Source organism: Anopheles arabiensis, chromosome 3, assembly GCF_016920715.1.
Source record: "Anopheles arabiensis isolate DONGOLA chromosome 3, AaraD3, whole genome shotgun sequence".
Taxonomy (NCBI): Eukaryota; Metazoa; Arthropoda; class Insecta; order Diptera; family Culicidae; genus Anopheles; species Anopheles arabiensis.
In genome coordinates, this window is record NC_053518.1 from 18,111,355 (window position 1) to 18,125,104 (window position 13,750).

Below are 13,750 nucleotides of genomic sequence, written 5' to 3' on the forward strand. Positions count from 1 at the left end.
ATGTACTTAGTTAATTATGGAGCTATTGTTCAGTATTTTATTACAGAAGATTGTTTTAATCTAATTTTCCTAGAGGTTTAGTTAATTTCGTTTTTCTTCATGGTATTCCGGGCTTCTTTGAGAATTCTTGGAGTTTTGCTGTAATTTAAGATTTGTTTATCCACTTGTCTCGAATGGTTCTCATGGGGTGGTTTAGCTCTTCGATACGTAACAAACAAACCCCTACTCAAAATCCCAATCCTTAATGACCATTATTTAATGCCACATAAACCGAAATTGAATCAAGTGTCCTAAGAACGATCATATCATCTCGAGCATAAACCGTAATGGTATTTAAAACAATTTCCATGCAACATTAGAACGCTCGAAACTAGAAACGGTTTTTATGCTTCCGTGTGTTTACTCGCTTCGCCATCCAGTGTACGCACGGTAATTGTTTGGATTGCGTAGAAAATGATTTCAAATCTCAACCGGAGCGGGTTCCGGGTTCGTTTTTACTTCAGCCAGTCTCGGTCGCGCCGATTCATCAAGGCCTAATTTTAATGTGATTGTAATAAAGCAAAAGGGACTTTGCTGGAGTGATCCTTTTTTTCCACCAGACCATTGCTGCTAGCCTTCACTCACGCCAGCCCATTAGATGTGCTTATAATAATTTAATTTATGTTTTGGGGCTTTTTTCTTCTGTTTTGTTTTAATAACATTAAAGGATAATTAAACCCGAACAACAAGCCCGGTACCTACACGGAGTTGTCTCGTCCACATTGCCGGTTGATCTTCTTGAGCAACGAGCTTTATTCTCGCTTCCTTATGTTCCTAACACAAACCTGCACTGACAGAACAGCCAAACGCCTGATGCTGCCTATCGACCGAAGCCGTCATACGATTCGGACTTTTGTTGTGACCTTCTTTGAACGCTTTGCTGAACATGGTCCAAGAATGAAGTGTTACCATCGTGATTAGTCCGAAAAGATGTGTTTGTGATGCTTTTGTGTGTGTGAGTATCTGTGTGATCTGTTCCTGTGTCCATCTCGTTGGAACACAGTCCACTTGTCCTAGTCGGTGTCGGGGTCTTTGCCGTTCGGTCAAGTGTTTCCTTGTTTTGAGCGTTTTTTATCGCCCTCAAGAGCGGGCAGAGCCGAACACGGCTGAGGTCGCAGGCCGGAATCGGAAAACAGATAAACATTTACGATTTCTTACGCATTTATATCATTTTATACTGGCATCTCCCATTTGCTGATGTTGTCGCGACTACATCCTCCCCGGTGCTCTTGCCGGCCGCGGGTTCGCGTCGGGACCTTCCAGGCAGGGCTGGCCTTTAATTGTTTTTCCGTCTCCTTGCTGGCGTTGTTTGTTTCCAGTTTATTTTCATTCATAAAATTTACTGTTCTGTCTCTGGCGGGCACGGGTGGATGCTGGCGAGGTGTTTCTCGAACGCAGTAGTCGGTGTCGGCGACGGTTGCTGCCCGCCATGGCTTGTAGAACGTGATTTGATGATCGGGACGGGATGTTAAAGGTAATTTGTTGGTGTGCGTTGGAACTGCATTCGATCGATTGTCTTGCACACTCTGCACTCTGGAGGTGGATGTGTGTTCGAAGATTATTGGAGGATTTATTGCCAACTCGAGCAGCAAAATGACTATATTGACTTCAACAAGGTGATCAATATCGATTTATGACTGGCGGATCGATTGAAAGCGATCATCATGCTTAATATTCACCATGTTTGGGTACATGTTTGTAAACCAGGGTACATGCTTGTTGAATGGTTTATACCGCTTTGTGAATAATGATTAAATTCCCATTTATATTAAATCCTTTAATTGTATTCTTAGTCATGTCTTGCTATAGTGTAAATCGTAGACAAGACTTGCTAGAATCTTCAAATGCCATAAAGAAGAGGTTCTAAAGCACAAAATATCTCAAACACTTCATCATGGTCGGAGTGTAGGCTACTTTTTTGCATGTTCCTTCACTAAACCAAGGCTTGGCACCATTCACCTTACGGTTTCCATTTTATTTTCCATTTAATTAACGCTTAATTTGGATATGGAGCCTAGGAGGTTGAGTGTGCAGCCTTATTTTGAAGGTGGCTCGTAAGAGCGGTGGGATTCATGAATGATGATGGTACCGAGCGCAGAAGCTGCTGGCTTCTCAGAGCCGCACGATCACCAGATAATGAAGGCATCCACAGGCATAACAAAGGACACAGACCATCAGTCGTGCAAATCAAACCGTCGCTGCAACAAGAGGAAAAATACGCGGAAAAGTTTAGCATTACCGTTAGCACACTTAGTGCTCGCTTGGTAGGTACAGATCGGTTTGTGTGGGTCAAAGGGGGTAGTTGAGGAGACATTTTTACGAGTTTTCCGTAGAAATGTTAACGTATGTGATAAAAATTTGCCACCGCTTGCTGTATGTATGGGCGCGGGAATATGATGATTACATTTACGGCCCCACCGACTTGAGTTGAAAACCGTAGTCAGGCGGAAAAGCTACCGAAGAGAAAGGAGCACTCGCAACATGTGTGGGTATGTGTCTGTGTGTGTCTGTAAAAGCAATGTGAAGTAGAATAATCGCCAAATTAAACGGATGCCACTGTTTGGTTGTTAAATTTCGCGAATGAACGACTGGAAACGGTTTTTATCGACAGTTTCGCCGTGGTAGTTGATGGTTATTTGGGGGTTGCAGCGTGTGTTTTTTCTCTCTCTTCTTCTTCTTCGGTACCGCTTTCTCGCTGGGGTTTATGGGGTTTTGGGGTTTATGGCAGGGACTGGTGAGGACACAGCTTTCGAAGTTGACAATATATACACGGTCGCCATGTTGTGACTTTTTGTTGCAATTTATTTGCATGCGCGTCAAGGGAGAGCGATAATTTAAAAATGAGTAGTGTTCGCAAAGTGTTTAAGGAAAGTAACGAATGTGTTAAAAGTTACATACAATACGTAGAAAATAGTAAAAAACAAACCCTAACAAAACCACTACATAGGACCGTAATTTAGAAAAATTCAAAAGTCTTTCACTTCACTTCTCACATTTCTTCTCAATGTTGGGTTTTTGGTCCTTCGAACCGGATGAGTGAATATGTTTAACAAGATCAGCTATTTTATCGAACTTCTGAACTCAATTTGTTTGCTTTTAGATCATGTTGGACTCATAGGGAAATATCCCTTCCTTTACCATTACCTTTAGTTAATAAAGTAATAATTAGTAATAACAATTTCAATACATACATTTTTGTCACTGACTTACAACTCAAATTGACCTTTGTTTTACAAAATATAGCACTGTAGTAAATGCATCGATTTACCTTTCATTTTATTTAATAAAATTTTGGTTCAATGATAAATGTTATATGTTTCGAGAATAGGACCCTATTGATAGTAAAATTATCTACGATAGTTTAAAATTCTTGCTTTGAATGCCTAAAACCTTCCATTGGACTACGATAAACATACTTCGGAAGGAATTTAGAATGTGATTTCTCTTACTGTATCGTTTCTAGAGTATTTCGAAATTCTTTTCAAGATTTCGTTTTCGATAGCCTTAAGCCTGGAATGTACCTTTGCACCTCATTGAATTTGAATGTTATTCCCTCCTTCATTCCCTTTCCAAACCCCAAACGGTTGGTTCATTTCGGCTGCGCAGTGTCACCAATCATTGTTGCTACATGCTACATCCCCAGCAGATTGTCCACACTCGCACACCAGAGCCGGATACGGCATGGCATGGCTTAATCAGCACCCGAACCGGCACCGGGGCTTTTCCGGAACGACCAAACACTTAAACGCGATCCCTCGCTGCTGCCACTTTCACCCAAAATATTAGAATGATAAATATTTATGAAGAGACAAAGTTCAACAACCATATCCTTGGGCTGCGGTGGAATAAGTTTCACTCCTCGTCCTTCGAGGGAAAAGAGTGTAAGGCATTTTGGCCACGGTTGACCACGCATCGGCGTGGTACGTAAAAACGCGTGACGCAGGACATAAGTTTTTGGCCAGTAGCCCTGCGAAAGCCATTGCGCGCACGATGGGTATTTGCATAAACCTATCATCGCCCCCCCCATCGTAGGTGCGAGTCCTTGCGGTGTGTAAACAGAGAGTAAAATCCTTTTTTTGCTGGGTGTACGTTCCGTTCCTGTGGGTATGATTAATTAGGCAAAATCAATCATAAAAACAGGCTCCCTGTTCGGTAGCAAACGCGTCCGTGGGATGTGCGCCGTGTCGCAGCGTAAAGATTGCCCGGCCCAGGTATGACCCACGGTATGCTAACGGTGGCCGCCATTACTGAGGCTGGTGCGTATTTGGTAACGATTTTTATGCCTTTTTCGTATAATCAGTTTGTTTAATTCGCACAAAAGTTAGCTATTCAAATGACCACCGTGCGCCCAAATGGCTAACGATAAAAGTGCTTTCCCTCAATGGAGACCGTTTCCTGCACCGAATTGAGTTCTTAAGGGAGTGGGGTGAGTGTGTAATACTTTTCCGAAGGGAGAAGGCGCCGTAGCCGAGGGAGAACATTTCGTTGCTTCTAATTAAACACCAACGGAACGCGTGAAAGCGTGCCCAATTTGCGATAACGCGCGAATTTGTTTATATTTTCCGCGAACGCGCCTGGTACCGCGTGCGCGAAGTCGCGCTGAGTGCGTTTGCCACAAGCGTCTAGCCGTTTCTGGCGGAGTAGGAGTTCACCAAGCAAGCGAGTCACTATACGTAGGCGTTGCGGAAAATAGCGATTGTATTAATGAGCTACTAAAATGTGTAAGCCCCGGCCGAGCAGCGTGTGTTCCTTCGTTCCGGCCTTACCGTGGCGATGCGTGGTGTTGAAATGAGCTTAAGGGGGGAGAAGAGTGTTTGGCTACCACCCCTCCCCCCATCTTGTTGGAAGACCTCCAGGCTGGAACGACTCGCCGCATGACGTGACCATAAAATTATTCGCCAAATCAAGCCGCACAGCGAGAGTTAGGTTGTATTTTGCGCGTCTCGTTTCCGCTCCGTCTAGTTGGACTACTGCTGCGCCTGAAGTGCAAATCATACGCCAAGGTCTAACAGTAATCAGGACGTGGTGACGTGATGGTTGCAGGTTGTGGAAAGGGACAGCAGATGTAATTATGAACCTAATGAAAGTAAACAACTACCAGCAGGAAAAAAAAGGTGTTTGGATGATGATGGAGCAGGGCGCAGAGGATATGGTTACGAATATCATTATTTAATTAAAAGTCGCTATGACTCGATTGAGAGCTAACCGGTGGCTTAATGCATAATGTATCGAATGATTTCATTTCAGTTTGTTTTCTACCTGATTTGGTTTTAATTTTCTAGTTTAAATAATTTTTTTTGTCTTTTTTGTTTTTCTTTATCGTATCGCTCGGTGAGGCAATTCGATAAAACTTCGTTTTAAATTTGTTTTGTTTTTTTTCGTGATTATTTGTTTATTATGCTTGTTTTTGTCTTGTTTTTGGGTAATGTTGACGTAGTTATATATTATGTAGTCTTTATTTTTTATTTATTTTTATCATTCAATTGATTGCACATCAGTATGTTTGATTGTTAGATGACCTACATGTGACTTTAAAGTGTATCTTTGCATTTTGAGAAGTTTGTTTCTATTTTATAATTATTTAAAATGCTTTACACAGATTTTTTCTTTACTTTTTCCGTATTTTTACTAGTTTTTTATTATTCATGAGGGCTGGTTCCGATCGTATTGCTCACATTGTGATGTTATTATGTTCGTATTCAAAATGTAAATTTAGATTGTTGTAATGAATAGTAAAATAAAGCTTTTTTCTACAATTGCCTAACATGCTGCATGACCCTCATAGTATTCCTTTTCTTTTTGATTACTACTGTTCAAACATTTGTTCCACAATCCTGCATCATTACGGCGCGACCAGGCCGACCAAGCCGCACCGTTTCATTCACCTTGTTCCGCAGGTTTATTATGCTTGAATCATATCCTCGAAAAGAAAGCACCATCAAAGTGGAACGGTTTTTTATGTTCTCCTCTCTACGGCGGGAAACGGGAAGAATAGAGAAAAGTGGGGGAAAGGATTTTGTGTTTTACCGGCCACGAGTTTTACGAGGTTTTATGCATAGGCCTTCCCCGAGGACATTAATGCTATCGTCGCGCGAAAGCAGGACGAATTTTCTTTTCACCACCACCATCACCACTACCGACAGGTACACTCACCAGCACCGGCACGATGTGTGTGCACTTTCGGGCGCCTTTTCGGTGCGTTATGCTAATTTATTCCTCTTAAAAGGCGTTAATTAATGAAATTACAATATTTTCACAGTATAAATCCGTCCGCGACGTTGAAACAGGAGGGAATGGAGGGTGTTGAGTAGTGTGTTGATGTTGAGTTTTGGGGCGTTGACTGGGACGTGAGCTTTAACTTTTGTACCCCATGTTTATGTGTGTTCTGTTTTTTTTCCTTCGGTGGTCGTTTTTCTTTGGGGTGGATTATCAAAGGTCCTTAACATGGGTTGTTTTTTGCTTCTGTCGCGTTCGATCGGTGTGGTCGATTGTTGATTCACCTGTACCGAAAGGCAGCTGAGCTCGTGCCCGACGGATTGGTGGCTAACGTTTTGGGCCCACCGCATCGCGCGGGTCCCCAGGTCAAGGCACGCAAACCCATAACGCGTGGGCTTTAGTGTAAATTAAAACAATTCATCCCGGCTTTAGCGGCCCGCGGCACAAACCGTCATAATATTAAATCGAATTTGGCTTCCCCATTTTCCCGTTACAGATTGTCTGCGAAAACATTGCCGCCGCCGTCGCGAGTCTGCACAGTGTGTGTCTGTGTCAAAGTGCAGTGCATCTCCAATCTTGAGGTACATTCCGCCCAACGTGCATCCGGACGAAAACGACGACGACGACCGGGGTCAGGGCAAAGCGAGACTAAAATATCTGATTTCAAGACGGCTATCAACGTGCCGCCGCTACCAACCATCGTCGAGATGCCCCATACCGGTAAGTGGAAACGATCATTAGATTACGGCCATAATTTTCTTAGATTAAGCCCGTCCGATTAAGACTACCGATCGGCACGTAAGAAGGGTAGATGTCGATCGAGAGTGTGAGCCGACTGCGATAGCTGTCCGGTGCATCGCTACTGTATGTGGAGTGTTCGCACGAGTGGCGGATAATTTCGCACGCTCGCTTGACAGACACAGATCGAGCGAGACCTTCATCGCAGCAGCAGTTGAGCGGGCAATCCGGGTGGATGTTTTGGGCTCCACTTTGCAACGGTCTGGCTGGAGCGTGTCGCGCGATTGCGCGTGATCGCAACGCGGCGATGCGTATCGGTTTGCGGAATGCATTTAGCGGGTATTATTGGAAAATGATCACCCGCAAGCCCAGAGGCGGCGAGGGGAGTGAGTGGTAGACGAGCTCAGCGATCAGGTGGATCGCTTGGCATACCGATTGCCTTATGAGAGTAGACAGCTCCGCGAGCACGGCACGACCGGTTGCATTAAAAAGCCATCGCTTCGTTCGTTCTAGAAGCGGTCTGGTCTAATTGAAAAATAATACACCCTGAGTTTGAAGACGGAGCTAATGCGGTGGCGCTTGCTAGGCGCTGTGGGTTGCAGTAAAAAGTCTTATTATAATTATTAGCGTAATAGTTGGAGGGTAATGCGTACCAGAGCTTAGCGTAGATTAAATTAAAGAGTTATGAGATTTTCATTTTCTTAAAGCCTGAGTTGGAAGCGAAAGTTATCGATTCCAAGGCACTTGGTGAGCTTTGGAATTTAAATTAATTTTCATGCATTATATCCCACACTCTGCTGTGCCTGTTTCTATTAACGAACTTGATATTATGATTAAATAATCCCTCGTTAGTTTTACTATTCAAAGTTGTTTTAAGTAAGACTCATGGTCCAAGTCGAGTCATGTTCCATACAAATGCGTTATATAAATATGTGTTTACTTTATATTATCTATGCATATAATACAATGGTTGTACTATTTTCCAGTGAATGGTCATATAGACGATCACATATTCAATATTATTTATTTTAGAACTAAGTGCGATCTACATCTCAGGATTGCTACCTTGATTGTGACCTTGCGGATGTAAGCTATTTGACTGCAGGCTTAACATTCATTCATAACGTGTAGAATATCCAGTACCATGAAATGGTACAGATGTTATTTTTTTGGTGCTTACTTCTTTTATAATTTTTGTTTAAATTGGATATTCCTGGCCTCTCTATGTTCGAAAATTTCATCGAGCATTTACAGACAGAATTTAACAAGTACTTTGTACTAAATAAAAAAAAGAATAATTGAATGTTATATTTCTCTTTAAAATACAAAATATTCATTATTTCTTCCCGTCTTTTGGTGCAACAACCGTTGTGAGTAGCAAAATGAGCAAATGAATAATATTTTGTATTTCACTGGTCGTTCAGTATAACATCATAATGTATCAGAATTACTTAGAGGTCATTATTTGAACCAAATACAATTCATAGCCATTTATTCGCGTACGAATGAACCATCAAAAGCTTCCAAGGAGACATGTTTTTATTAATATTTTGACGATATGATTGTCACACTTGACCGATCATTTTTAGGACAGGATAAGGAGCGAGAAAAATCAATCACAATTCGCACCTTCGGACAGAAAAATAAGTCATTATTTATCTGTGTGTAAAATCACTTAATAAAGCGGTACAAATTAATTCGCCAAATTCTTCCACAGTCACTGCACAAACCAAACACGGTACCCGTGTGGTTCTGGTTTGTTTCCGACAGAAAAGTTGAATTTTGGCCCAAACCGTGTCCGGGGTGTGAATGTGGTCAAAGTTGTTTAGTAACTTGCTGTATGATGACCTCCTGCATCATTCTTGCAGTGGAACGAGCCGAAGAAAAGCAACAGGTAAAGTAAAACAGAGAAGATCAGGGCAAGAAAAAGAGGCTTTACGTGAGGCTGAAAGTGACGTTACAGAACGCTTTCTCGAGCTGCAACACTTTTGCAGAACCGCTCCCAGCCGCGTTTGTATATTAATATTATTCACATTTGAAATGCTAACCGTTTTTCCGTGTGGCGTGTTTGTGCGAGTTTTGATTTTGGTCCCAGTTGGGTTTTTTTTTTCGTTGTGGTTGCTCGATTCGGTGGCCAAACATCACGAAAGCGGTACACGGGGATTGCGACCGGCACGCGGAAAGCTGAGCATGATGATTTGAAACATTTTATCCTGAAACAGTCTGCGCTACTGTTTTGTGCATAAATTGATAGTTTTTACACACGCTTAACACACACACTCTCGAGTGATGGTGGCAACGGCGACGATGGTCTGCGTATGAAAAAGTGGAAGAATTCTGCCCAACGATTTTGCAAACCAGAAGCGAAACGAGTAACGTGCGTGCGTGTGTGAGAATATGGTTTTTGCTGCTGCTGGTAAGTTGTGGCGGAATTCCTGCCAGTCAGTAGCGCATCGGCCAGTTGGTCTCTGCTAGCACCAGCATCGCCGCACCATCATCATCGTTCGCGCGATCGACTCCCGATCAACGCCAAACGCGCAACCGGTAGCGATCCCATCAGAGCTGAAGCCGGGCCCTCATCGCGCCTGTAAAGTGGTAGACGAGTGTGATGTTGTTCTCGCCGATTTGCTTCACTTTTTCGTCACTTCGCAGGTGTAGCAGGGTGATGGGTAGGTGAGGGCTGGCAGTTGCGGGGGGCCGCGAACAGTGGTGACAGTTCTCTCGAGTACGGGTTGCGGTTCCGTACCGACTGCGGAACGGGATAAAATATAAAAATTATATTTACAGATTAGCTAATTTTTTATCTGTCTCATAATACAAGTTGTAATAATTTGAAGAATTTTATGCGCTGAACGAATCGCAATGGTTTCGAATTCTTCTCTGCACTGCCTTCATTCTGGTTTCGTACGAGTTGGAGCGGGTAGAGCGTGATGCGTTTTTCGTGCGCGTATGGTCTTGGATAGGTGGCATGGCATGATGATTATACGCACAGTGGCATTTGTGATGCATTTTGGAGGGAATAATTGACATAATTAGAGGTTTTCGGATTGGACAATTTATTTCAGTGATTTAAAAATGTTTTGCAATTTTTTATTGCTTATAATTATAACTATATCAAGATGTTTGATTTGGACATTTTGGATGTTTAGATTATACCGTAACTAAATCTGTACAGTATTAAATTAAAATCATAACTTTTTGGAACAGATAGATACAAGTTTGATTGAAGATTATAAACATTTTTGTAGGTAATTGTTGTTTGAATTCTTGTAGTCATGTTTAATATAATTATTATATAGCAATTAAGCTCTTGATATCATTGCAAAAGAAATTAAATTTTTAAAATGGCGTTTGGAGGAACTTGTTTGTTCATTTTGATTGCTCAAGTATTCATTATTCAAAGTGTTCATAATAGTAGTTCTAGAGATAACATTAAGGAACAACTCATAAAAATTGAAACTAAATAGAACTCTTGCATTGCTTTGGGGACGTACCTCTACATAAAACATCGGAGTAATCTGAATAATATTAATTTTATATTCTCTTTAAAGTAATAAAACTATCCCATTTTTTCTAAATAAATTTCAGTGATTATCAAATTATATCAATATTTCTCATTGTAGAGTCAGTTTTTCGGATTTATCAGAACCACATTTTCATGATATGTGTGAAAATTAAGAAACACTAACAGAATATAATTATAATTTACTCAAAAAGGTATTGAAATACATTTTCACATAAACCATCATTTTGGTACAGTCGTCAACTTGTACGACTCAAAAGTATAGCTTTCACGAGTTAATAGATAATCAAAAGCGTTTAAATTCTTATAAAAAGTCATATTGTACATCTAGAAAAAAAAAAATTATCACGAAATTTAATTATGTGTTTGATTACATTAAAATCGGTCATCAAAATCGAATAAGTTTAAATAACAAACTCATTTTCTACCATGCCACGTATTCATATTAATAATCTTTTGGCCATCACCTGCCAATCGTCATACCCACGGTGCTTAATCCCTACATTGTCCTGAGGGAAGCTTTACGCCAATGCGCACCAAACGCTGGGTCGGGGTGACGAGTCGACTTGATCGAACAAAACACACGCTCAATCGATGCAGCAGCGTCCAGCAGTGCGTCGGGCGAGAGTGATTTCCCATCACTTTAAATTGGATCGTCGTTTTTGCTTCTGCCGTTCGTGCGCAGGAGCGAACACATTATTCATTCCGCGATAGAGCTCGCGATATAAATCAAACCCCGTGGTGTGCTGGTGCCGTGCGCGTTGACTGGAAAGGATGGCGTTTTTGTTTTCCCACACCCCACCTGGAGGTACAGCCGGTTCAGGAGGAGGAGCGATTTGGGGAGCGCATCGTCTTATTTTTTGTATAGCACACTGTAACATCAGATTCCTCAGCGCAAGGACATCTTCAACCGGAGCGCAACGAGAGAGAGATGAAACCGAGGACGCGCTAACGCGCAAATGATCTATGGTTCATGTGTGGTTCGATTCGGACGTGGTGCCGATTGGAAGGACCGATCCGGAGGGGAGGGTAGTTTTTCATCCCAGCCGGAGCTTTTTCCAGCTTGCTTGCTTGCTGGGTTTGCTTGTCAGTTTTCACGCGTTCACGGGCGGTTGCGCTTCTTCTGAGCGGGCCCGTTGTTGACAATTAATTGACTGGAAGAATAGATTTATGCAATCTGTTCTGTGCGTACGAGCGAGTGAGTGAGAAAATGACGAATGACGAGCAAACTGGAGGACGATGCTGTAGGATCCGCTCAAACCAACCATCGTCTGCTGAATGTTGGAAGGCTCCTGATCTTGAGCAGAGCAGGCGCAAAACATCGCCGCTCATCAAATGATATGGTGCCGGTGTGGTTTTGTCAGTTTATGTCCAGGCCGTGATTGAAGTGGAATTAATTCATTCGCGCAAACACTTTGGTGCAGCTCCCCCTTTCCGGAACTGTGCGTGTGCGTCGAGGATGCTGGATGGTTGGTGAATTAATTGGCCCCGGCCCCGGACACGTACTAACGAACTCCCGAAGACCGGGAGTCGCTCGTTAAGTACACCGAGGCGCTCGTACCGAGTGGCCGCCTACAAGCGTTCGTAGCGTTTCTAAAACGCTTGTACCATGATTTATGCTTCAGCCACCGGGTCAGAGGCCCGCGAGGTGTGCCAGGTTCGGACGTGCGACAGGAAAACGGCTACACGGATTGAGTTTCAACGGGCAGACAACGCACGAAGTGAAAAACTTCCCTACTGCCGGACGGTTTTTATATCATCCAGTAAGCGTTTTTTAAGGGAGGATCGTTTTCTCTAACTACGCACTTGTTTTACTGCTTCATTTGCCACATTCAGCCCACAAGGAGACACGGTGCACTGGCATGGAGAAACTTCCTCACGGTTCACGGTTCACGCAGTGCGCCCAGGGAGGGTGCAAAGTGATGTTTTCAGGTGTTGTTACCATTTTATTTTCCTAATTAACGATGAACCACGCTTACCGCGGTTGTATTTGGAGTGGAAAGAAGCTTTCAAATCTGGGAAGCTGTGGAGCACGGATTAGGAAAAGATGTAAGAGTCCCCCTCTCCCTGATTGCCTCCTCCTCGTGGGCTTCAGTTTCGTTTCGCTACCGACACGGGATATAAAGGGGTGTCGGTTTTCCAGGAAAAAGCGTACGCTCCAAACGTGGCCATGTGGGAGTTTGTGAAGGTGCAGGGAGACACCGTAAAAGCTCCACAGGTCATGGCGCGTTGACAGACAGAACAGAAGCGGATCGTTAGCGGCGGGGTGGAGCGAGCCAGCGAAACCTTAATCACTTCCCGCGAAGCTGTAACTGTTTGCTGGTTTTGGGGGCACCAGTTAATGGGGTAGGGTCCGACGGACAGGCGACTACCGTTTGGCTATGTTTTGGGCGTTTGAGAGGACGAGCGAGGGTTTTGGATGCTTTTCACCTTTAGGGGGCGCCTTTTATGGATGGCTCATTTCCGGTGCGAGCTGCGAAGAAGATTAATCTTATTTTGTAGCAGAAAACACCCAATTTGTAGGTAAAAACAAAGTTCTACGAAGATTTGGAGGAGCAGTGATTGAATTCTTGCATTTGTTTTCGTGGTGAACAAAATAGTATTGGTGTTTACATCTATGATTAGTTACAACATTAATTCATGTTACGTTTCGACTGGTTAGGGCTTAACGTAAGAGTCATTTGCCTAGAGTAAGTATGCCTAGAGTAGGATCATATGTCACGTAAGAGCAAGAGTCATGTACCTAGAAACTATCAATCGCTTGCCGGTTCAATCCATTTAAGAATTTCACTCAGTTTACTTACAATCCTTAACAGTCATAGCACAAACAGGATAGAGTATATAGAGCAATCCATGATGGGTCTATCTTATCAATTTGTTGTCATTTGAAATGCTTAGAACCTTTAAAATGCGAAGGTTATAAAAGCTATCATCTGCTGTGTAGGGCCTACCGGATACTCTAAGCTGTATCTTTAAATCCTAGTTGACATAAAAGTTCAATTTCAACGTCTGCAAAAAGTTCAACGACTGCAATTATCCTTTTTTGGGGATTTAATCAATTTTTCTAATTTAAAATAAGAATCACAAAGACGTTCAAAGGTCAGTTTTAGATGCTCTTGTAGTGGTTTTTAATAAACATTAATTTACTGATGTACAATTGCCAAGCAGCATCCAACGACCGTATCAAACAGACCCCTCGTTCCACGTGATGCTCTCTCAATCTTAAAAAAATAA

At 42.7% G+C, this 13,750-nt stretch overlaps 1 protein-coding gene across 1 annotated transcript in view; it reads left to right on the forward strand.

Annotated features, from left to right (window-relative positions):
* LOC120904511 (paired box pox-neuro protein) overlaps positions 1-13,750 on the forward strand; it is a 46,036-nt gene that overhangs the window by 10,656 nt on the left and 21,630 nt on the right. The window contains exon 2 of the mRNA XM_040314538.1: positions 6,752-6,975. Within this exon, the coding sequence (XP_040170472.1) occupies positions 6,963-6,975 (13 nt within the window). The 5' untranslated portion in view covers positions 6,752-6,962. The remainder of the gene's footprint in view (positions 1-6,751; positions 6,976-13,750) is intronic.